At 53.0% G+C, this 23,861-nt stretch overlaps 3 protein-coding genes across 3 annotated transcripts; all 3 read left to right on the top strand.

Annotated features, from left to right (window-relative positions):
- Positions 1 to 986: 986 nt before the first annotated feature.
- LOC114065160 (putative P2Y purinoceptor 10) lies at positions 987 to 4,014 on the top strand. The gene has a single exon (XM_027898830.1). It carries the CDS (start codon positions 987 to 989, stop codon positions 2,007 to 2,009), a length of 1,023 nt encoding a protein of 340 aa, XP_027754631.1. The 3' UTR covers positions 2,010 to 4,014.
- Positions 4,015 to 7,740: 3,726 nt separating this feature from the next.
- LOC114065161 (putative P2Y purinoceptor 10) lies at positions 7,741 to 12,632 on the top strand. The gene is made up of 2 exons (XM_027898831.1): positions 7,741 to 8,118; positions 10,520 to 12,632. The coding sequence occupies exon 2, from the start codon at positions 10,570 to 10,572 to the stop codon at positions 11,677 to 11,679; it is 1,110 nt and encodes a 369-aa protein (XP_027754632.1). The 5' UTR covers positions 7,741 to 8,118; positions 10,520 to 10,569; the 3' UTR covers positions 11,680 to 12,632.
- A 6,452-nt stretch (positions 12,633 to 19,084) lies between these two features.
- Positions 19,085 to 23,258, top strand: GPR174 (G protein-coupled receptor 174). The gene is made up of 2 exons (XM_027898834.1): positions 19,085 to 19,114; positions 21,879 to 23,258. The coding sequence occupies exon 2, from the start codon at positions 22,281 to 22,283 to the stop codon at positions 23,256 to 23,258; it is 978 nt and encodes a 325-aa protein (XP_027754635.1). The 5' UTR covers positions 19,085 to 19,114; positions 21,879 to 22,280.
- The last annotated feature ends 603 nt before the right edge of the window (positions 23,259 to 23,861 follow it).

The raw sequence follows: 23,861 nt of genomic DNA, 5'->3' as shown, positions 1-23,861 counted from the left end.
ACTAACAAGCTGAAAAAGCAGCTATTGGTGTTCTGTGTCACTGAGAGCTCCAAACTCAACCCTTTCTTTGCAGCACGAAGGGAAAAAAAAAAAACCTTAGTAACGGGGTAGGAGTTACTAATATGTACCTACAGAGACACTTCTTCTGGCAAGTGCCCCTTGCCAGAGGTGCAGGAAATGAGTCAGGAGCAGTGAATCAGTGTCTGCAGTGCCACATGAAATAGGAAGCTGATATTCAGTTTGAACCGTTACATTAACCCAGGAGGGAATCACTGTAATGAGAATTAGAACCCTGGGAGGAAAACCCCAGCAAACCCAAACTCCTCCTGCCTGTGTTGCCTTCCTGAAAACGTTACACAGCCTACTGGTCCCAGTTACAAAAGCTGACAAGAGAAAGGTGGTCCAACAGTTCAACACGTGGCATTTCACCAACCCAGTTGTGCCCAACAGAGCCCAATGTACACCTGGGAGTGTCCAGGGCCAGGTTGGACAGGGTTTGGAGCAGCCTGGGCTAGTGAAAGTTCTTCCTGCCCTTCGTAGGGAGTTGGAATGGGATGGCTTTTAAGGTCCCTTCCAACCCAAATCATTCCATGATTCCATGACTCAGTGGTCATCACCCACATTCTGGCCACTGGGCAGTGTGATTGCTCACACAGAGGTTGGGCTGTGGCCACCCCTGATACCCAGAGATCAAACCACAGGTGACCTCAAGGAGGTGGCCAAAAGGACAGGCAGCTTCTCATGCTGCTCTGTGACCAGCATGGCACAGCTTGTGGGACTGACAGGCCAGGAATGGTCCCCTGTTCTGAGAGGACAGTGCAACCTCTGAAAGGGCAGCTTTGAAGAAGGCAGCAGGATGCTTCATACAGGCAACAATTCCAAACCCTCTACTTTGCACTGAACAGTCAAACAGGAAAGGCAAACGTGAGTATTGACATCTCCCTCAGTGCCTTTGCCTTCACATCCCATTTTTGTTCCTGACAGGAATGACCCACCTGCCCTCCACCACCACAGACACTTCCAGCAGCCCAGTCATGACCCAGGACAACCAGTTCTGCTCCAGTGACAACATCACGTTCAAGTCCACCCTGTATGCCACCACCTACACCCTCATCTTCATCCCTGGCCTCCTGGCCAACAGCGCTGCCCTGTGGGTCCTGTGCCGCTTCATCGGCAGGAGGAGCAAAGCCATCATCTTCATGATCAACCTGGCCGTGGCCGACCTGGCCCACGTGCTCTCGCTGCCCCTGAGAATCTACTACTACATCAACCACACCTGGCCCTTCGGGAGCCCCCTCTGCCTGCTCTGCTTCTACCTGAAGTACCTCAACATGTACGCCAGCATCTGCTTCCTCACCTGCATCAGCATCCAGCGCTACCTGTTCCTGCTGCACCCCTTCAAGGCCAAGGGCTGGAAGCGGCGCTACGACGTGGCCATCAGCGCCCTGGTGTGGCTCGTGGTGGGGGTGGCCTGCCTGCCCTTCCCCCTCATGAGGGTCAACCACCTGGCCAACAACAGCCACACCTGCTTCGCTGACCTGCCAGTGCAGCACATCGAAAGCAGCGTGGCCACGGTGCTGATGATGGGCGTGGCCGAGCTCCTGGGGTTCGTGGGGCCGCTCGCCATCATCGTGTTCTGCACCTGGAAAACAAGGGAATCTCTCCGGGACTTCCACATCCCGCAGGAGAGCGGCGGCGAGAGGTGCAAGGCCCAGAGGATGGTCTCCATGTGCGCCGTGGTGTTCTGCGTGTGCTTTGCCCCCTACCACATCAACTTCTTCTTCTACATGCTGGTGAAAGAGGGGGTCATTACCGACTGCCTCCTAAAAACCATCACGCTCTACACACAACCCTTCTGCTTAAGCCTCGCCAGTCTGGACTGCTGCCTGGATCCCATCATCTATTTCTTCATGACCTCAGAGTTCCAGGACCAGATTTCCAGGCACAGCAGCATGGCCATCAGGAGCCGGCTCATGAGCAAGGAGAGCGCCTCGTCGGTTAAGGAGTGACGAGAGAGCCAGCTGAAAAAAAGCTAAGCTATTTCACAGGGAATCTGGGACTCTTCTGGGATGCTCAATTACCAACTCTATCATGGAAGATCCTGCAAGTTCAGGGGAGTTTTGTGGCAGTGAAAATCTCTGAGACATAGAAGATAAAACTCTGTCTAAGACTGGTGTGTAGGAATCTGATGAGCCACCCAGCTGGTTGACCCTCCCCACCGCTGGGCCAGCCACGCCTGACCTGGCTGGACTAGAAAACACACAGGAGGGAGAGACAAAGCTTTTGCTAGGAAGTGATGGAAAATTCCCAGGGGTTTTTCTTCTCTTTTCTCAGCTCCATGGCTCTAGGATAAAGCCAAAGACAATCCCACATCCATGCACTGACATCTGCTGAAGTGTCTTCTCTGGGAAAACCACACAAGAACATAAAAATAATCATAAAAGACAGTCAGGGCTGTGGACAGGTGAAGGTGTGAACTGGCTCCAGCCCACTCCTGGCTCTGTGTGCACCCCACTGCTCAGCACCTCTGCTTCACCCTTCCCACATTCACCTTCCCACTCCCCTCTGCCATTTCCTCCTCACCCACCTCTGTTTGCTCCTTAATTGCTGACACATCCTATAACTTGCACCTACAGCTAGTGCAAGACCCCCTGCAAGACAATCTCCTCCAGCACTCCAGAGAGTGGCACCTTCTCTTGCTCCAAGTGACTTTCTTCTCCTCCAAGGTGCCCCTGTTGGCAGGGGGGGGCATCAGGACCTGTCCTTCACCTCTGGACCCCGAGCGACAGGACCACAGTTGTCCTGGCATTCGTGCAGGTGGATTTATCGATGGTGGTGGTACCACTCAGGTCCTCACTCTCTTGTGTGTGGGGCTTCTTGGGCCAGAGGTGCCTGAGATGAATCTGCCCCATAAAACCTCAGCTCAGCGGGTTCAATTGGTGCAGCTCCTTAGAAAAGAGAGAGGTCCTTGCCAAGGTTATTCCACTAACAGGGCACAGGCTAAGTTCATAAATTATTGTGGTTTATTTCCCACCAGCTCCTCTCGTGATCCTAATGTTTACATTTTTATGCAGCTGTGTAGAGCAGTGACAAGGGAGGAGGTCACCCCTTACTTTAAATGAGTGGCAGCTCTTCAGCCAAGTCCACCCACGGGGTAACTTCCAGGGCATCCTTGTGATGCCTGGGGGTTGATTTGGCTGAACACAGGCACCGATTTATTGCCTTTGAACACCTGCATGTCTTCAAGAGGATGTGTACAATTTGTACAAGGTACAATCTTGCAACAGAAAATATCTTGCACCTTGCTGCAAACCCAGAGGAAAGACCAAAAACACTTGCTGAGTGTATTTTGAACCTTCCCACTCAATTCCACCCAGTTACATTCTAACTCAGCCAGATATTTTCTGTATATTATGTTTTCCCGCTTCTCTGTTTTACAAAACAAATGAGGGAAAGTGAACGGTAGCCAGGTTTAAACAACCATTTCCCTGGAGCTGCTCCAAAAGGTGGTGACACACTGACTAAGCACAATAAGCTCTTGTAGCTCTCCTCCCACGTGTGAGAAGATGACTGTGGGCTGCAGTAGCATGAACTGGATCTCACACTGGAGTCGATGGAAATGCTTTCTCTGATGTAACTGGCAGTCTGGGATGCCAGTGACACCCAGAAATATTTACACACTGCAAGTAGTCCCTTCACAAAGGGGTTGATGCTCAGGTACAGAGTTAACTGGAATAAAACTGTTCTCAGTTCAGCAGTTTCTCATAAGCTACACTCAGTATGGTGTTGTCAGTGAAGGAGACTTCAGTTTTGCTGGTTGTTTTGAGGGTTTTTATAGACCTTGCTCGGCTGGCACGTGACTGGGAGCTGTTTCCTGTCATTTCTTTCTCATACAATCCTCCCTTGATCAGGTGCAAACAAGTCAAAGGCCCCATTACGGGAACTCCGTAGCTTGGTCTATGTTTTTCTTCCCAGGAACTGATGCTTTAAAAAATAAACATCGTTTTGCAAACATCAGCTGAGTTTCGTAGTGATCACTGGCATCTGGAAAACTGTGTGGGATCAGCTCCTCCTTGGATCAAGGAGTTCCAATGATTGGAGAACATAAATGTTTATCATTCTTAGATTTCTTTCTTGTCCACAGGGAGGTTTTCGCTCTGATTCACATTTGTTTATTTATTTATTTAAATCTACCACACTCACATTGAATTTAGGAGCTTTTTGGGGAGGAAAAGGTGTGCTACATACTGGAAGATACAACCTGGACCTGGCCTGGGAATACCTGCTCCAGCTGCTGAATGTCCCAGAGTGATGGTGGCTTTCCCACCCCTACCCTTAACACGGATTTGGTGCCTCCATGAGGGATAGCATTCCCCATCACCGTGATGGCACCCCAAGCACCTCGGCTCCCCTCATCTTCCCACCTCCCTCACCCTCTGAACTCCCTTAAACTCCCCCAAAACGGTCATTTTCCACACTGCAGCCCCAGCCTGTGAGGCAAAGTCACACGTTCACCACTTCCAACCACTCAAGTCACGTCACTGTGACGTGCAGGAGAGCAGATGACTTGGTCTGAAGGTCTCCTGTGGTGTGTGGGAGAGTGCCCTGGTTTGGGCTGGGACAGAGCTGACCCAGCTCTGTGGTGTTCAGCTGCCAGATGGGGTTAAACCACAATAGAAAGTCAGCCAGGATGGTCATGATGGTGAACCAGCCCAGAGAGCAACAACCCAAAGCAAAAAGAGATCGAGGAGAACTTCGAGTTTTCTGAAAGCACCTAAGAAATCAAAGACGATCGGTTTGGCCTCCACAAACCCAGATGTGAAATCCAAGGGCTTTAGTTCGTGTCCTCCAAGGCCTCAGTGCGTGTCTCAAGAGAAGAACAGATAAATCCAGAGTTCTGTTGAGGAGAATGGTATTTCAGGTGCCCTCAGGGCTGGTTGGGGCCTGATCTGACACAGGACCTGAGCTGCAGGTGCAGCTTCATCTGCCAATGCTCTCAAACATTCAAAGGCACAACGTGCCCTGCTCCAGTTCCTGTAATTCACCCCGTTTCCTGTGACCAGAAAACACGTTTATTATTTTGACAAGAGGAAACACAATTTCACGATGTTGCTCCTGGATTATCTCTTGTGCTGGTCCCACTGCCCAGACTCACCAGCTATAAAAAGGCATCTCCATCCTTTTTTGGGCAGACACCAAAAAAAGAGGTGTGAGATCTCAACAGAGATGCCACAGAAAGGCAGAATTTAACCAAATCAGGAGGTTGGGAACAGCACAATGCCAGGAATGTGAAGGGTGGAGCTGAAGGGGTCTCGTGGTGCTGGGGCATCTTTGTGTCCAGGCTGATCCCAAGGGGAACTGCTTAAGGTGGAAACATGGTGAGGTCTCCAAGCCACCTGCACTGACACAGTGCATGTCCCCATGTCACAACCCTGGGCAAAACCACAGCATGACCCGTTCTTTTCCTCCAGAACATGAGCCATTCACCTGTCAGCAAAAGAAAAGGTGTTTTTGGCGGGGCCACCCCATTTTAAGCAGTATCAGAGGTCTGGTATCTCCTCTCCTGCTTGAAAGAGCCCCCCCGTGCACGACAGCAAAAGGTTTTGGAAAGAACCCCTGTGGGATTTAATGCCTTTCTGCAGCCTCAGGTTCTGAGCTGCGGGATCTCACGAGTACCTCAGCTTCGTTTGCTTCCCTGAAACGAAATTACTCGCTCTCTGCACAGGGAAAAACCAAAATATGCTGTAAATGCAGGATAACAGCTCAACAACCAGCCCAAAAACATGAAACCGCTTCATTGCATTGAGAAGATTTTGGGGATGACTGGTGCATTTTACCCAAAAATGCTGGTTTGTGGATTAGACAAGGGCTTAGCCCAGAAAGTAAGGGAGTGATTGACAGTTATTTGCTGCACAGATAAATCCAAGCTTCCCCAAAACGCTGCCCCTTGTAGAGAGAACTGTGCAGGGCTGACAGGGGCTCACCAGCCCCACGGGCCACGTGCCAATGGCTCAGCTCAACCCACAGCAAGTGTGCACAAGGGTGAGCTGCTTTGTGTGAACAAACCCTCCTCCTGCCCTTGTTTTTCATACATCCTTCAGGTGCATCCTGTCAGATATTCTCAGTGCTGAGCGCCTGTGAGATGCTGATCATCTGCACTTGGCCTCCTGCCCACAGGATACCAGGCTGCAGGCAGAGACAACCTTCATCTGGAGGCCTTAGGGAAAGTCTCCCAGTTATTCAAAAATTCCTCTGTGCCTCCTGCCTTTGAAAGGGGGACACTGCCAAGTGTAAAATGCACGTTGATGTCGGTGATGAGCCAGAAATACAAACACTACACAAAAACACGCTCTCAGCTGGAAGAAGAACGGGGAGGTTGATCAGTGTGTGTTGAAGGAGGAGGCTTGATGTGAATCCATCAGCCTTTCATGGCCAGGAACATTGTGATCTTCTCCAAAAATCCAAGAAGCAGAGGAAGGAGTCGACGTGGTTACAAACCCCTCGCTCTGGTCCGACATCCCCTGACCTCTCCTTCCCCAGCTGTAAACAACCAGCTAAAAATAGGGCTCAGGGATGGCTGGATGCACTGCTGGGGACACAGAAGTAGGATGTCCCAGGCAGGATATCCTGATAAAACAGCCCCTTTGCTTTGGGATTAACCTCTGACCTCTGGGGAGGGACGGGCCCAGTGCCAGCCTCCCTTCTGGGATCTGGGAATGCTTCACAAACACATGAGCTCTGCTCCTTCTTCCAGGGATCGGCACCAGCTGCTGCAAAAGGTGCCCAGGAAGAAAACCTGGAATGACAAACGGCTCTTGCATCTTCCAAATCCCTTTGCTGTCAGTGGAGACGATGAGTGTGGGGCTTCAGGTTGCCCCCTCCCTGGGAGTGTCCAAGGCCAGGTTGGGCGGGGTTTGGAGCAACCTGGGATAGTGGAAGGTGTCCCTGCCCGTGGCAGGGGGTGGGAATGAGGTGGTCTTTAAGGTCCCAATCCAAACCATTCCCGGATTCCATGATTTCCTTGCAGAGAGAAACCTGGCAGCTGAGTGGGTGGCAGAGCTGATGGATTCTGGTGCACCCTCGATCCCAGCCCCTGAACTGGGAACTAAAGGCTCCTTCTCTCATTTCTCATCCACAGTTCTGTTCCCGTTAACTTTGAGGGGTCACAGAACCAGTTACAAAAAACTGATGAATAGAGCAAGAATGGTTCTATTTATACTTTACCTAGGACTGGAAAAGGAAAGATGCCAACAGCCAGATAATCCACAGAGCTCTGGGCTGGGAGATGTGACCTGGGATATCAGCGTAAACTGTTCAGCTGGAAATGAGGCACCTCAGAAGTTACACCACAGCACATGCCTGCAGTGCTCAGCAAGCAGTAAAAGAACTAAAAATTATATATATATATATGCCCATAGAAAGGAAAAGAATTAAAGGAGGCAAAAGGAAAAAAATTGGGAATGATGCACATCATGAGGGTTTTTTATACAGCGGTATTTTGGGAAAATCTCCACCTTAAACCCTACTATTATTTCAGGAACAAAGTCCAAACCCTTTACAGCTTCAGCCTGTAGCCTTGACAGTCTGAGGCTAACCGAGCTTCCAAGAAAATGAAGGAAAATTACTCCCTTCCAGTAACTTACACTGGCAGAGAGTTCAGTTTTCCTTCAGCGAGCGCTTATTGGAAGGTTGGTGCTTCTGTATTTTAGAGCTTTCAGCAGGCAAATGGCAAGTGCCCGTGGAGAGGAGCAGAAGCAGCCAGGGGGAAGAGCACCATCACCTCCCACAACTCCTGCGCCCAGAGAGGGACAGAAATCCACGGTCTCCATCCCACGGCACTTGGACCAAACGACGTCATCGCCTTCCCAGCGGCTTTAACGTCATTAGCCGTACACGTTTGGTGGGAGAAGAGAAACAAAATACAGGATTTCCTGTTCTGCAGCCACTGGACTGGGCTGCAGATGCCGGCAGGATTCCAGCGCTCCGAGAACATGTGGAAGTTAAACGAGGAGCCGCTGGGATGGCCGAGGAGCTCGGTGGGCGATAAAAGGCGGGCGCTCGCTGCTCGGGCTCTCTAGCATGGCTGTGCCCCCCCTGGGGCACGGCGGGCACAGGAAGGTGAGTGGCATTTCTGTCTTTTCCTCAGTAGGGTGAAACTGGTGAGGTTGGCAGCGAGGGCACTGCTTTTTTTAGCTGCTCAGGAGATGGTATCGGGCACAGCCCTGCCACGTCCTGTGCCCGTGCCATGAGTGTCGCGCTTGGCTCCTGGGGTGGGTGAGCACAAGGGGTGCATGGGGCAGGGTGCTGTGGGGGGATATGATGTGGGGAAAGCCTTGTTTGATCCCAAACCTCTCAATTTGATCCCAAAGCCCTCAGTTTTGTCCTTACTGACAGAGGCTGCCGTAACTGCCCAGCTCTGTTTACACATTTCCTATTAGTGCCGAGATTAAACAAACAAAACCATTGCTTACAACCTCTGCGTCAGAAAACTCCACTGCTTAAACCAGGAGCTTTTTTTCCAAGCCAAAAGTGGATTTAGTTTTTTTTTCCCAAACCTGCTTTTCTCTCCATCATCCCAGAGTTGAAGGGAAGCAGCTCTGCCCCCATCCTCCAGCTCTGGGGCTCTCCCCAGCCATGCCTGCAGTTCAGCTTTAGCCTGGACTGGCCAGTCAGCCCACGGAAAAGATGAGGATGAGTTTGCCAATGAATTGAGAGCAGTAAATGCAGTAATACCACCGTGGTGTGGGGCTGGGTGGGGCACAGGGTGAATCAGAGAAGCCGGGCGGTTTCCAGCAGTGACAGCCACAACGTCTCCAGGAACAGATACAGCTCCAAAATACTCTGAAAACGAACCCAGAGCTGCCTTGGCCTCCTAATTGATTGCAAAGGTACTTGATGTTTAACGAACTGTGGTGCTGCATCCACAATCAGGAGTCTGACTCCTGGGTTTGTTTCCCACTGTCCCCTCGTGACAGATGTCCCCTCTCCTGCCTTTCCCAACTCAGTGGAGCAATCAGAAACCTCTGACACAGTCAGCAGCCAAAAAGTGCCCTTGTCCAGCAGCCTGGGTTCCACTTCAGCCTCGCTTTTCTTTTGCAGCCAAATCCTGAAAAAAAAAAAGGAAAAGGAAGGAGGCAGTTTGGGAAGGGCTCAGTTTGGAAAGCCGGGTGAAAGCATCAACCTTCCTGGCAACAGAGCAGGGCGGTGAGCAGCCAGCAGAGAGGCTGGGGCCATATCTGATGCATTTATCTGTATATAGATTTATAAAATATGTATTTCCTCCTGAAACTGCAGTCATGGTAACCCCACCGAGGAGCTGCCCAGGTGTGGAGGAGCAGGGGAGGAAGAGCCTTCACCCCGTGCCTCAAAGCAGCACCGGCCACCACTGGGGGCCTTGGAAATCCATCCTGTGGTGAACACCAGGCTCAGGGCTGTGGGAAACAGCACCATGGCTGCTTCTTAATTAATTACCAACAGCTAAGGGCTCGGTGACAGTGACAGCAGGAGCTGAGGGCTCTGACAGACCCAGCTCCGGGCAGCACAGGCTGTTTCTGAGGGGGAAATCTGCTCGTTACAGATGATGCTCCAGCTCCTTGATTTGTGATGTGCCCGCTGCCAAATCACCTCCTCCTGAAAGAGCAGATTGTTTCCCGTGGGCTCTGCTGGGGAATGGCAAAATCCATCACCTCTCCAGAGAGCACCTGTGAACTCTCCATGACCCACTGATCCCCCCTCAGTGCTGGGTGAGGTGGGCTGGGCAAGTGGAGGAAAAGAATTTCTGCTTTAACTAGAAGGGAAGTGTATTTATCTTCCTGCACGTCCTGAGCAGTTGCTGAGGGGTAATTTGTGCTGCTGAGGGATAATTCCTGTTGCTGCAGCACGATGCCTGCCCAGTGTGCCAGGAGTGCTGGAATTGAGTTAGCAGGACCAGCAGAGCAACTGGCGTGTCTTGGGCCAGTTATTAGCTTATAAATCCAGCCTTAAATCTGGAGCCAGGGCTGATAGATCTGTCTGCACCTCTCCCAATGGCCTCTGCTCCAGCTGCCTGCCAGCACCAGCATTTGCAGATGTTAATTATTCCCTCTGCTGCCGATTCATATCAGATTTCTGCAAAGATCTGCAAAGACAGTGTCTAGATCCATTTAAAATCACTGTTTATTTACAGTCCCACCAACATTGCCTGTAGACGTACCAGAGAGCCCAAATTTGAGAGGAGCTGGATGGAAAACTCAATGAAATAAAAGTGGTCCTTAACCCTGGGGAGCTAAAGCAACTCTCTGGCACCAGCAATAAAGAGATTGGTGATGCAGTGGGCATGTCACTGTAACTGGGGCATCTCACGAGGTCCTGAGGAACACGTCTCAAAGGAGATGGGTGGAAGATGCCTGGGATCACTCCCTGTGGGCAGGGTCTGGGTGCACACCCTTCCCAACACACACACAAACTTATTCCTCTGTAGTAAAATGCAGCTGCCCCATGGAGAGGTTCTGGCTTTACAGCACCTTTTTATTCCCCACAGAAACCCTTCACCTGCCTTAAGCACCCCATGAGCAAAGAGACTCGGCCGAGATGGAGAGCAACGTGTCCTCCGGGAACTGCACCGACCCCCAGATGTCCTTCCAGTCCACCCTGTACGCCACCACCTACACCCTCATCTTCATCCCCGGCCTCCTGGCCAACAGCGCTGCCCTGTGGGTCCTGTGCCGCTTCATCAGCAGGAAGAGCAAAGCCATCATCTTCATGATCAACCTGGCCGTGGCCGACCTGGCCCACGTGCTCTCGCTGCCCCTACGGACGTACTACTACATCAACCACAGCTGGCCCTTCGGGAGCTTCCTCTGCCAGGTGTGCTTCTACCTGAAGTACCTCAACATGTACGCCAGCATCTGCTTCCTCACCTGCATCAGCATCCAGCGCTACCTGTTCCTGCTGCACCCCTTCAAGGCCAAGGGCTGGAAGCGGCGCTACGACGTGGCCATCAGCGCCCTGGTGTGGCTCGTGGTGGGGGCCGCGTGCCTGCCCCTCATCATCGTCAGGAGCCCGGCCCTGTCCAGCAACATCAACACCTGCTTCTCGGACCTGGGGGTGAAGCAGCTGAGCCCCGGGGCCTCCATCGCGCTGGTGACGGTGGCGGAGCTGTTCGGGTTCGTCATTCCCTTCGGGATCATCGCGGGCTGCACGTGGAAGATGTGGCAGTCGCTGCGGGAGGGCCCCGCGCGGCTGCAGAACGCGGGCGAGAAGCAGAAGGCCCTGAGGATGGTGCTGATGTGCTCGGCCGTGTTCTTCATCTGCTTCACCCCCTACCACATCAACTTCCCCTTCTTTATGATGGTGATCGAGAACCTGATCCGGGACTGCGCCGTGCACCGCAGCACGCTGCGCTTCCACCCCATCTCCCTGTGCCTGGCCAGCCTCAACTGCTGCCTCGACCCCGTCCTCTACTACTTCATGACCTCCGAGTTCCAGGACCAGCTGCTGCGCCACGGCTGCGTCGCCCTGCGGGCCCGGCTGGCCCAGCGCCGCGGCAGCCTCTCCACCGCCGACACCGACATCCGCACCGCGAGGGGGAACTTCCCGCGCTTCACCTTCTGGGCTCTCCCCAAGTTCTTCGGCCGAATAAACAGCGTGGAAATGCCCCCTGTGCCGCCTGACGAGCTGCTGCTGGAGTCCATCTCCTGAACATCGACAGCCCTGCCCCTGCAGGGCCTTCCCGTCGCTTGAGGACTGCGTTAGGTCTCCAAATACATCTTGAATTCCCCTTGTGTGCCACAGACGGCAGGGTCTGACCCAGCAGGACGTTGTGATGCCAAGAGACTTGCTGGTTGTGTTGTTGTTGCTGCTGGGGACTGTTGCCTTACACCACTTCCCATTGGAATACTGTTGAAATCCCTCCAAAACTGTCAGCAGTGCCAGAGCTCCCTGTTTGGAACCACAGCAGGTCCAGACCCCTCTCATTTTGGTGTTTCAGTGCTTCTACATATCTGTCATATTTGAAAATCCTTCTGAACCCTGAGTTGTGAGCGAGTGGCACAGCCTTGGCACAGCTCCAGGAGTTCCAGCTCTGACCATGGGCACCTACAGCCCATAATAACCTAGAGCACCCACCACACTCACAGGATCAGGACAGTTCAGTATCCCCACGTAAACTGAACCTCTTTCCACTACAAAAATCCACCACCCAGACCTGATCCAGGCTAACCTGGACTGCAAGACTACAACCCTACACACATTCACCAAGCAAAGGTCATTAACCTCCACCCACCAGTGTTCAAGGGAGCGTGCAAACAAACTGGGCTCAGCTCACACCACTGGAAAAGGCACCCAGAGCTCAGCAAGAGGGTCCACCTGGCTCCTGGGAGCTGCAGGGTGCTCAGCTGATAGGGGGGGATGAATATTTGAAGACAAATAGTGATGGATGTGCCACAAGCAAAGAGGAAGATGGAGGGAGTCTCTCTGGGCACGTTTACTCACAGAGACCTGGTGTGAGCTGCAAAAGTGAGGACTCATGTTGGTGTTGCTGTTTCTTGTGTTGTTATTAGGACTGTTGTGTTATTTGTCACCTTGCTGACGCCTGTGGTTGCAGACTCAGATGTTATCCAAGCCTTCAGTTTTGCTTTGAATATCAGAAAATGTCCCAAGAAAAGTTTACAGAACTGACCCGAGTACATCCTGAGAGCTTCAAATTCCGAGGAAATAAAATGATCCCAACACGTACTTTAGCTTCAGGGATATTATTTTGAGTGCTTGTAAATGCTCTGAGAGCAGACGTGGTGCCCAATAATTGTACAATTTGGGGATGGACGCCCCAGTTTGGGGTTCAGAGAGGTGCCATTGTCACCAGGGCCCCTCACAGAGTGGCCAGTGGAGGGGCTGGGAGGTTCCCTCCTCCTGGGCCAAGGCAATGTCAAAAAAACCCTGGGGAATTATAGAAATAAACGTAGGCAGACGGGGTTTGATAGAAAACAGCTTTTCCCGTGATTGGATGCACATTTCCAACCCCTGCAGCATTTCTGGGAAACGTGGAGGGGGTGGGGGTTTATTCTCACAGCTCTGAGGCTGGAGGGGGATGAAGCAGATGGGGAGATCCAGACAACCTGGAGGAATTTGCTGTGGTACCTACAGCATGCCAGGACAGGCAGCAATCACCAGGGCAGGCAGAAAACACTGCCCTGTGGCTCATTCTGTCCCAAATCTCCTCCTCCTCCTCTCACAAAAAATATAAATAACAAAAGGGCATGTTTTCCCTGTTTGCTTTGGAGGGAGAAACCAAACGTTTTCAGGAGGAGAGGCAAACCAGGAAACCCTCCCTGCTGCCAGGACCGGCTCCGGGCACAGACAGGACCAGTCCCACCATCAGCACCCTCACCAGGAGCGTGGCTTTCCCTGGGGGGGGTGTTTTGGGAAGGGTACAACCCTGAGCAGCTGGGCTGGACATCCAGGTAGCCCTCAGTGACCACAGACAGATATTTATAAGTCCTGCTGACCCACAAATCCTGTAGGGTGGCTCCAACCTTCCTGGCAGCCCCAGCTCCGGCTTTCCCAGTAGCTCCAGTTCCCACTGGGACTTTGCCAGCTTGTTCTTTGCTGACATTTCTGCAGCGCAGCTTCCCCCTCGCAAACAGAAAACAGGAAAGAGAAAGCAAACCAAGAACTCTCACTAATCTGTCACGTGGGAACTCAACAGCAAACCCTGCCCTGGGCTGTGGGAAATACAGCAGGAAAAGCCCTTGCTGGGATGGATGCACTGGGGGGGAGCAAGGGCTTTGCTGGGGTTTAAACAAACCAAACCCTGAAGAAACGTTCTTCTTCAGTAGAAACTGGTGCTTCCTGCCCTTCTGGAGCCACAAAGGCACCTGCCAGCCTCCTGTTTTATCAGTCCTAGAACCATCATGGAATAGTTTGGGTTGGAAGGGACCTTAAAGCTCATCCAGTGCCACCCCCTGCCACGGGCAGGGACACCTTCCACCAGCCCAGGTTGCTCCAAGCCCCGTCCAACCTGGCCTTGGACACTTCCAGGGATGGGGCAGCCACAGCTTCTGTGGGTAACCTGTGCCAGGGCCTGCCCACCCTCCCAGGGAGGAATTCCCTTGGTATCCCAATATCCCACCAATCCCTACACTTACATATCCCTACAGATGCAGCACTTGGGAGTATCCAAGAAGACATCCCTGTGCTCGACACTTTCCAGGGCCCCACAGGGAAGGAGGGAAGTTGCTTTTCTCTCTGCTAAAATTACCTTTATCCTCCCTCCATGACCACACACTTCCAGTCCAGCCCCCAAGTGACTTTGCCTCTGGAAAACCACTCAGCCCCAGCAGAGCTCACACCACTGAGCCAGCAGCGAGCCTCAGACTCGCCTGATTTTTGGCACCAGACTCCCCTGATTTCTGCCACCACTGCTGGCAGGGAGCAGCTTCTCCACCCACCCACCTCGTGCTGGAGAGCGGGAAGTTTTGTGCCTGGCAAAGGAACAAACACCAACACAAACTTCAGTGCTGAGCACAGCCCAAACACACAGAGAGCAAATTCTGCTGCCTCGAGCCCAGCCGAGCCAGGGAGCGGCTCTCCAAGCCAGGGAGCAGTTTTCCAGACAACCGTGATTTCATCAGACCCCAATCCAATGTTTGGATCCAGGGGCTCAGCCAGCACCACCCTGCACAGCCCCAGCCACGGGGTGTGGTGGGTGAGAGAGCCCCAGGGGTGTCTGTCAGTCCCTGCTGTGCTGCAGGGTCCTCCTGGGGGCACAGGGAGGGGATTTGGGAATTCTGCCTGGATGCCACAGCCACGTTCAGCACTGTGAGGGTGCCTGGCACTGCCAGGAACAGCCAAAACCCCAGCCAGGAGGTCCCTTCCAGCAGGCGCTGCCCCAGCTCAGTCCTGCTCCTTCAGGAGGGATTTTTGGTTTGTAAAGAAAGATTCCCTGCCTTAGGCAGGCAGGGCAGGAGGATGCAGAGGATTTCAGCCCCAGCCCAGGGCCAGAGCCGTGGCTGCATCCCTGGCTCTGTGCAAGCCCAGCTGCATCCCCCTCTCCAGACACACTCCTGCCCTTCCCCTGGGACATCACCAGCCATGTGGAGAGCAGACACACAACCCAGTCCCAGGAATTACTGCTATTAAAGACTCTCTGCAGATCAGAAGGGCCTTCCTTGGTTGCTTCTCCCTAAAGAAATCCTACAAGGTCACGAGGGACCTTCTTAGCTAACCTGAAAATTTCCAATTCTTATAAAATAAAAATGTGCATAAAGGTAAAATATAATAATTAGAGAAAAATACAACCATTAGATAAAATTTTGTCTTGTGCTGTAAAATAATTGCTTTGTGATTTGGTGCCCAGCTCCAGGTCCTCCTGATTTCTGGTGGCCTCAACTACAGAAGGATTGGGGAGGGTCTGGCCGGTGCTGCCAGTAAAGGCACCCTCAGCTCCCACCCACAGCCCCCAGGGAGGCTCCTGCAGTGCTGGGAAATGGGGTGGATGCTGGTGATGATGCACACAGAGAGTGGGACCAGCAAAACAGGATATGGCTGCGCTCTGAAAGGTGTTTCTGAAACAAAAACTCTCTCAGTGCAGCACAGCCACTCAGCCTCTGCTTTCTCCTAAACAGGTTCCTGGGGAAATGAAAGTGAAGTGGAGAATCCATCACATGTATGAGTGGGAAAAGCAAAGGAGTCCATCCCCAAGGCCAGGTGTGCTCAGCCACGAGGGGTTGGTCCTTCTGCTGTTCCTGGGACTGGCCTCAGTTTTATTGTCTATTAAAGTCACTTCCAAACCATCCCCCTCAGTCCCTGTGGGAGCCAGGGAGTGCCAGGGAAAGGCTGGGGGGGAGGGCAGGGACAGAGCCTGGGGACCACCCAGGGGTGACATCACATAGTTCTGGGGTGAGGGAGAGGAAGTAAAAAGGTTTTTCTTTAAATCACTACAGTGAAACTACACTACATCACCAAATCACCACACTTTGCAGAGTGTGAGAGTGGCAGAGGCAGCTGCTGGGAGGTGCTGGGAACGTTTCACATCGCAGATCCTGCCAAAATTTAGGGAAACACCCCAGGACTGACGTGACCTGAGGCAGCATCCTCTGCTGAGGGCTCAGAGCTCATCCCAGGAGATCCCATTTCAGCACTAAACCCCAAACCCCCAGTGCTGCCAACCCAAAAGCATCAGAGAGAAACCCAGCCCTGCACCAAGGGGACAAAGCTCTGGCTCCCACACTACACTAATTAAGGCACATCAAGTCATCAGCAGCCTCAGAAGAAGGCTGGAAGCTTTAACCAGGGCTGCATTTCTGGGAGGTCTGATCCCATGGGGAGCTGTGTCACCACAGGGGTGACAAACCCCGTGCCCTGCAAGGCTGCAAAGAGCCCACAATGTGCCCAAGAGATTCATTTCCTTTAAATCACAATAAAAAGAGAGCTACAAACCCCTGCTGTAAATAGGAATTGTGATCTGAGTAAATCAATGGTGCTTGAAAGGTGTAGGTGGCACCGAGACCCTGCTGCAGGTGTGAGATGCTGGGGTGGGGACACAGCAGCGGGAGCACCTCTCTGCCTGTGTGACCCTTTGCAGGGCTGAAACCCTCTGCCCAAATCATGCTGCAAAGTATGTGCCCTGTTCTTCCTGACCAGACATGCAAGAAAAATGAATAAATGCAAATTACAAAGTTGCAAATCACTTCAGGTTGAATTGCTACAGAAATGGTTAAAAAAGTCACTCTTTCAAATTAACTAATTGAACTGAGATTCAGTGATCACTCTCGATCTTAAAAAAGTGGTAATTCTAATGTTTCTTGAGCTGGAGTCCCCAGCTGGATAACCAGGGAAGTGCTGCTTTTGAAAATCAAACCAGAGCCAGCTCTGCCCTCTGCCGATGGGGACCACGATGGCTCTGGGACTTGGGGATGGGTGACACCACTTCATGGCACACTTGGGGAAGAAGAGGCCTCGGCTCTCACCCTGGTTTGCTCCATGAAATCAACTGAATAAGAAAATAACTGTGGAGAATCCACTGCTTTTGGAGGAGCCCAAACCTGACCACGATCAGCACCAGGGGGACACTCTGAAGCCCCCCCAGAGCACAGGGGTAACAACACCCAGGTGAGAGTGAAGGGGAAGGAAAATAATGGATGAAGCATCTCCCTCCCTCAGCCCCGTGCCCCTCACAGAGGGGCTCTGCCAGTGGGCACCTGCCCCTGGGAGCTGGCACTGCTTTACCAGGGGTCGAGTCCCCCCCAGACCCCCCATCTCCAGCAGCTCCAGGGGCAACAGTTCCCAAAACACCCCGAAACCAGCAGCACCTTTACAAATACAGACAACATAGCCACAAAAATAGAAAAGGAAAGAGGAGGAGAGTCCAGCCAGGGCCCAGGCAGGGGGAGCACCCCAAAAGCAGTGCCCTCCCACCCCGTTCCTCTGCGCGGGCGCAGCCGCAGCTCCTCCAGTTGCACTTTTGCTTTGCACGGCGAGGGAGGGACCCACGGTGGGACCTGCTGGCAGCACCCACAGGGGCACACAGAGCAGCCTGGCAGGACAGCAGAGGTAGGACTGATTCCTCTATCCCAGCTAACTCTGGTTCCAGCAATAGGGTTTAAATTGGGCTCGTTTTCGGTAACTGTGACAGAGCCGGTGCCGCTTCTCGCGGGCACTGGGAGGGTTCAGAGGGGATGGGGCACCCCAGGGAGGGGCAGGGGGGTCCTGACTTAACACCGACCCTGTGCATCTCCAGAAGTTAGTGGGTAGAAGTGAGGAGACACAGAGTAAGGTACAGGTAAGGAGCCAATAACTCCTGTTTTGGAAGGGCGAGCTCCTGTGCCTGCTCACGGATGCTCTGGGTACCCCAGGGAGAGCAGGGGGATGGCAGGAGCCAAAACACCCAGCCCTGAAGCCCAAACTGTATTTTCTGCTATCATCATGTGAGTATCAAGAAGCTGAGTTTAAGGATTAACATTAAATCCAGTGATTCTCAGCCTGTGCAAACCCACAGCTGCCTGCGATGGGACTTCTCTGTAAGTGGACTCTGAGGTCACACAGCCCCATCCCCACAACTGACCCAATTCACTCACTCCTCCGGGTTTTCCTTGGGTTTGTCTCACGCTATTTGTTCCATGGATTTTCCCAAGTGGTCTGTTCCTCACAGGAGGCACCACATGGATTTTCCACAGGTCATTTTCCACTTAATTGCAAGAATCAGGGAAGGGGGAGGCAGAGTTATCACAGCCCAGGGACATGGCCCCCCCCTGCCTGGGGGATGTGCCCTGGTGGCTTGGGTGGAAAACTCACAGCTTTAGTGCTCCTTGCCATGAACATCTCCCAGGAGCGTTGGGGTGTGCCAGGGAGGGAGGAGAGGGCTGGGGGATTTAGGATAACGCACTGCACGGCTGCTCTGGGTTATTTTCCCCTTCTTAACCAAGATTAATATTAACAAAGGAGGACAAGAGCTTTTGCAAAGGATTAAAAGGCCAAAGCAGAGTATTTCATATGGCATTAGAGCAGAGCATTTCATAGAATGTGCTGAGTTGGAAGGGACCCATCAGGATCATCGAGTCCAACTCCTGGCCCTGCACAGGACCCCCCCAACAATCCCACCACATTTTCCTGCATATTCTTGGAATTCAGTTAACACAGCAAAGGGCAGTATTGCCCCTCTGGAGGAAGATACAAACCACAAATATCTACAAGGAAACTGTTTCAAGGCAGAGAAGGCTTCATCCCCCCCTGACGTGAATCGAAAGAATCAAAAAGAAAACCTGTGCAATGATCAGTCTCTGTTTCTGTGATTTCTGTTTTCAGGGAACACCTATTATTAGTTAAAACCCACCAGTTACTAATAGTTCCCTCTGCCAAAACAGGGCAGCAGCGCTTCAGGTGAGCTGGAGAAGCAGTGGGCACTGGGAGAAGCCCAGCACAGGACACCACTGGCCCTGTCCCCACACCCCCAGAGAACCCACAGGGAGGCAGAGCCACCCTCACTCCACCTCCACCAGCACAGCATCAGCAGGAAACTGAATTTCCATTTGGTGTAACCCATGTGCATGTTCTGCTTTTATTTTAGGTTGTGGAGGAGAAGGAGGCAAAATAGAAGAGAGGTGCCAGGCAGCAGCACAGCCCAGCTCCCCCCAGAAGGGTAAGTCAGCCAGGGGCAGGGTGGTGCTGCTGTGCCCAGGCCACCTCTGGCACAGGCTTTACTTGTTCCTACAGCATAAATACAGCCCCAAAAAGAACACAGGGTGGCTTTGCACCCACAACTCACCTGTGCCAGCAGTGCTTGGGGGCAGGATCCATCCAGGCTGATCGCTCACCCTGGCTCTGGGAAGGAGCAGGAGGTGTGGGACAGCATCCCAGCTCCTGGAGGAACCTGAGCTCCAGAAGTGTTCCAGGCACAGTGCCACAGCAGGGACAGCACCCCAAACTGTGCCTGACCATGAACTGCCCTCCCCCAGGTTGGATTTCAAACCTCTCCCCACCCAGCTGGGTTTAAGGGGCTTTCACTGGGCTAAAACCCTCAGGATTTGCTAACGAGACCCTGGGTTGACCCCGGGTTTTTAAGCACCCTCAGGTGTGGATCCTGAGCTCTGATGGGCTCTGGGGGGGGTGATGGGCTGTGATGAGGGCACGGGGCAGAGCCCACAGGTGTGAGCACTGATGGCTGCTCCCACATCCCCACCCCCTGCAGGTGTTCAGGTGGAGCTCACGGACACGGGGCTGCCCTCCAGCACACGGGGAATGTGTACACAGGGCACGTCCAGCTCTAACGAGCTGCTTTCAGTCTGGCTGCAAACTTTGCCTGCTGCCTCTGCCTCATTGAGCACAAAATCTTCATCCGGTGCCCCAACGTGGCTGATTGGGGGGGGTCTGCTTGGCAAAGCCACTCAGGGGAAGGAGGGGACCGTGCCTGGGGAGAGCCTCTGCCCTCCCCCCCTGTGCTGGGGGGAAGCGAGCACAGAGCACACGATACAAAATTTCCTCTTTTTGGAGCTTTTTTTAGCCTCCTGCTGGTTCTTACACAGCACGTGGGGCTGAACTCTGTGATGTTGCTGTTTGGGATTTCCAGAGCGCCGTTTCTCACACTGCTGAGGTTTTGTACCCTTCTCCCCGAGCTCCAAGGCTGTTTCTGGGGGAGCATCCTCGGTGGTCCCCACCTTTGGCTGGGTCTTCTGGATGCCCCGTGGGTGGTGCCCAGCCTGGCACAGCAGTGCCAGCTGTCCTGCAGGAGCAGGACACCCATCTGGGCAGGGAGAGGTGGCACCTGAGCTCCTGCTGCTGCTTCAGAGCAACATCAGGCAAGGAGCTGATGGAATCATGGAATGGTTTGGGTCGGAAGGGACCTTAAAGACATCTCATTCCACCCCCTGCCATGGGCAGGGACACCTTCCACTAGCCCAGGTTGCTCCAAGCCCTGTCCAACCTGGCCCTGGACACTCCCAGGGATGTGCCAGTCAAGCCCCATCAAATGGAAATCAAAGCCCTCAGCCCAAGTGACCCCCCACTGATGGATAAAACCCAAGGGGTTTTGGGGGAGCACCAGGGAGTTTTCCTGCTTGATGAAGAGATTGCTCACATTCCTAAAGGTTCGTGCATTGGAAGTTGGAGAGAGAATTGCTAAAGGAATTGGGAAGTCTTTGAGCTGAAGGCTGATTTCTCTATGGCTTATTTATCATTGCTCCTGGAGTTTAATGGGATTATTTCAGGAGCCATTTTGCTCCACTGGTTATGTGGATGCTGACCCCCTGGAAGGAAGGAAGATTGTCTCAGTCTCCTTGGACTCATCACTCAGTGGTGATGAAAAGGCAGGAGAAACTGCACAAATAGACACAGAAAGGCTTCACCCCCCCAACCATTTCCTTTTGCAGAAGATTTTCTGTTTCCACCCAAAGCTACTTCAAAGTTTCGGTGCCATCACACCGACAAGTGTTGAACGTCAGCACCGTTAATCAGTGTTCACATTTTAATGCCTGCTCCTCAAAGCACAGGAAAAACCAGCAGGGACTGCAGCAGGCTGTCATTTTTACCTTTCAAATGAAAAAAAAAAGAATTAAATTAAACCCTTTAAAATTAAATAACTGTGCCTTTTGCATCTGGGTCGTTACCTCCAAACTTCTCCCACTGAGACCTGCAGGTTAATTCTCCATGTGGAAGACAAAGGCAAACCTGAGAGAGTTCGGGCAGAGATCTGAATTTCCCCCAGGTTTATCAGAGCTGGCTGAGGTTTTTTTTGTCTGACACATTCAGATAACATCAGCTCTTTACTGTGCAAACAATTTGCAATAAAGTCCACCTACAATCCCCTCAGTGCTGGTGTCTGGTATTTCCAACAGCCCCAGCAGTGCCGGGGTGGGGGAGGAGAGGCTTGGAAAAAGCAGCTGTGAGAAAGTCAGATTTAACACACTGCAGGCTGCTGTGCAGCAGAAGGTGGGCAGTAAGTGGGCAGTTGTCCCTGCTTGCAGCAGGGACGGTTCACGTTCTATTCAGGAGCAGAAATGATAAAAGCTGAGCCTGGTTTGGTGAAAGCCACCGAGCTGTGACTTCCCCTGCGTGACGCGGCGGCTGCTCTGGTGGGAAATGTTTGTGTCACATCATGTGTTACATAAGGAACACATCTCCCTCTGTCACCTCCAGCCGTGGGGAGGGCTGAACCTGCAGAAGGGCTTTCCTGGGAAAAACAGGAGGGGAGTGTGAGGTGTCCCTGCCAGCCTGGGGGGAGGCAGCTCAGCACCGGCCACGTGCCTGGGCACAGGAAGACCAACACAACTGGTTTGTAGCAGAAATTAAACACATTTTCCATTTATTCCTCAGTGGTTTCACACCTCCACTGGACAAGGCATGGTGCTTGCTAGGCAGGAGGAGAGCTGACCACCTCCAATGCTCTAACTGCACCTTTCTCTCTTCAGCTGCGGGGCCACGCGAGTTGCTGAACTCCTGCATTGAGAGGAGTGGCTGAAATGCCCCCCAAAAGGTGACAGAGGCACAGCTCCGTGAGGACCTGCCCCCCTGGGCACACAGTGATGCTCCTCCCAGCGTGGATGCCCTCCCTGCCCATCCTGCAGGCCAGCACAGCGGGGGCTGGTTCCATCTGACGGGGGGCATGAGCACAGCACGTGAGCAGGGCTTGGATTAACTCCCTCACCCACCAAAGTGACAAAGCTCCTCCCCAGAGTGGCCACAAGGACCCAGTAACCAAACCCCACACACGGATTTCAGGGCTGAAAACACTTCACTGAAGCACCTGAGGACAGGGTGGCTGCAGGACACGCTGAGGGACATGCTCTGGTGCCAGGGCCCGGAGCACAGCCATGACCAACAGCTCCAGCTGCACAGAGACAGACCTGAAGCGCTACTACGCCGTCACCTACACTGTCATCCTCGTCCCTGGCCTCATAGCAAACACTCTGGCCCTGTGGGTCTTCTACGGGTACATGAAGGAGACTAAAAGGGCCGTGATATTTATGATCAACTTGGCCATTGCCGATTTACTGCAGGTTCTGTCCCTGCCCCTGAGGATTTTCTATTACCTGACGGGCACCTGGGAATTCGGGGGAGGGCTCTGCCTGCTCTGCTTCTACCTGAAGTACGTCAACATGTATGCCAGCATCTTCTTCCTGGTGTGCATCAGCGTGAGGAGGTACCTGTTCCTCATGCACCCCTTCAGGTTCAGCGACTGCAAGCGTGTCTGTGACATCTACGTCAGCATCGTGGGCTGGGTCGTGGTCTGCGTGGCCTGCCTGCCCTTCCCGCTCCTCAGGCTCGACGAGAGTAACAACAACACCTGTTTCGTGGATCTGCCCATCAAGGAGCTCGACCTCCCCACCTCCATCACGCTGATGACAATAGGGGAGCTGGTGGGGTTCGTGACACCCCTGCTCATCGTCCTGTACTGCTCGTGGAAGACCGCCCTGTCGCTGAAAGCGAACAACTCCGCTTCCCACGACCTGGGGGAGAAGAAAAAGGCCTTGAAGATGATTCTCACCTGCGCCCTGGTGTTCCTGATCTGCTTTGCACCCTATCACATCAGCTTCCCCCTGGACTTCTTCGTGAAGACCAAGCAGATCCGGGGGGGGTGCGTGCAGAAGGTGATCTCGGTGTTCCACGCCGTGGCTCTGTGCCTCGCCAGCCTCAACTCCTGCGTCGACCCCGTCATCTACTACTTTACTACGGACGAGTTCAGGAGACGCCTCTCCAGGCAGGATCTGCACGACAGCATCCAGCTCCACCACCTCAGCTACGCCAGGAAACACTCCAGGGACGTGCTGGTGGAGGACACCACGGAATAGCAGCGCTGCCCTTCCCCACACAGCTGCCAGCACTTCAGGGATTCACTGCATTCTGGGCTTTGGCCCTCTGTTCTCCCCACCACTCAGACAAACTTCTGCTTTCAGAGAGGGTTGGAATAAACAAACAAACAAAAAAAAACCCCACGAAAACCCAAGGATGTGCAACTTCAGCTGCCATTTTTCTCTGAGCATAAATAACAGCATTTCCATTGCTAAGCTGGGCAGGCTGGAGCAGGGGGAGGACGAGGCCCCGTTGTCACCTGTGGCACTTCCCAGCCGTGTCCTGGTCACACACTGCAGCAAGAGGCAGCAAAGATTTTGGGTCCTTGCTATGCAGAAAGAATTTGAGCCAAAAAATTACACAGGTTGACACAATATTCTATATTTCTGAAGCACAAGACAATCCAGCAGGGACTAACTCGTGCCAGGAGCCTCCAGCCACGTTGACCACGGAGCAGAAAGTGGCCCCAAAGGACTTGCCATTTAAATAATTAAAGAAACCTCCCTTTTGGGGTTTAGCAAATGCCAGACCCCCAAATCACACAGTCATTGAAGCTTCCAGACACTGTTCTTGTGCCATCAGTTCCCATTTCTGGCTGGAAA

This window comes from Empidonax traillii, unplaced genomic scaffold, assembly GCF_003031625.1.
Source record: "Empidonax traillii isolate 1590-97213 ecotype Southwest subspecies unplaced genomic scaffold, ASM303162v1 scaffold625:size414109, whole genome shotgun sequence".
NCBI lineage: Eukaryota > Metazoa > Chordata > Aves > Passeriformes > Tyrannidae > Empidonax > Empidonax traillii.
This window is presented reverse-complemented; position numbering and strand designations above follow the sequence as displayed.

What these genes read in the sequence shown, in the direction of transcription:
- GPR174 (XM_027898834.1), top strand. Translation starts at nt 22,281, where the DNA reads ATGACCAACAGCTCCAGCTGCACAGAGACAGACCTGAAGCGCTACTAC.
- LOC114065161 (XM_027898831.1), top strand. Translation starts at nt 10,570, where the DNA reads ATGGAGAGCAACGTGTCCTCCGGGAACTGCACCGACCCCCAGATGTCC.
- LOC114065160 (XM_027898830.1), top strand. Translation starts at nt 987, where the DNA reads ATGACCCACCTGCCCTCCACCACCACAGACACTTCCAGCAGCCCAGTC.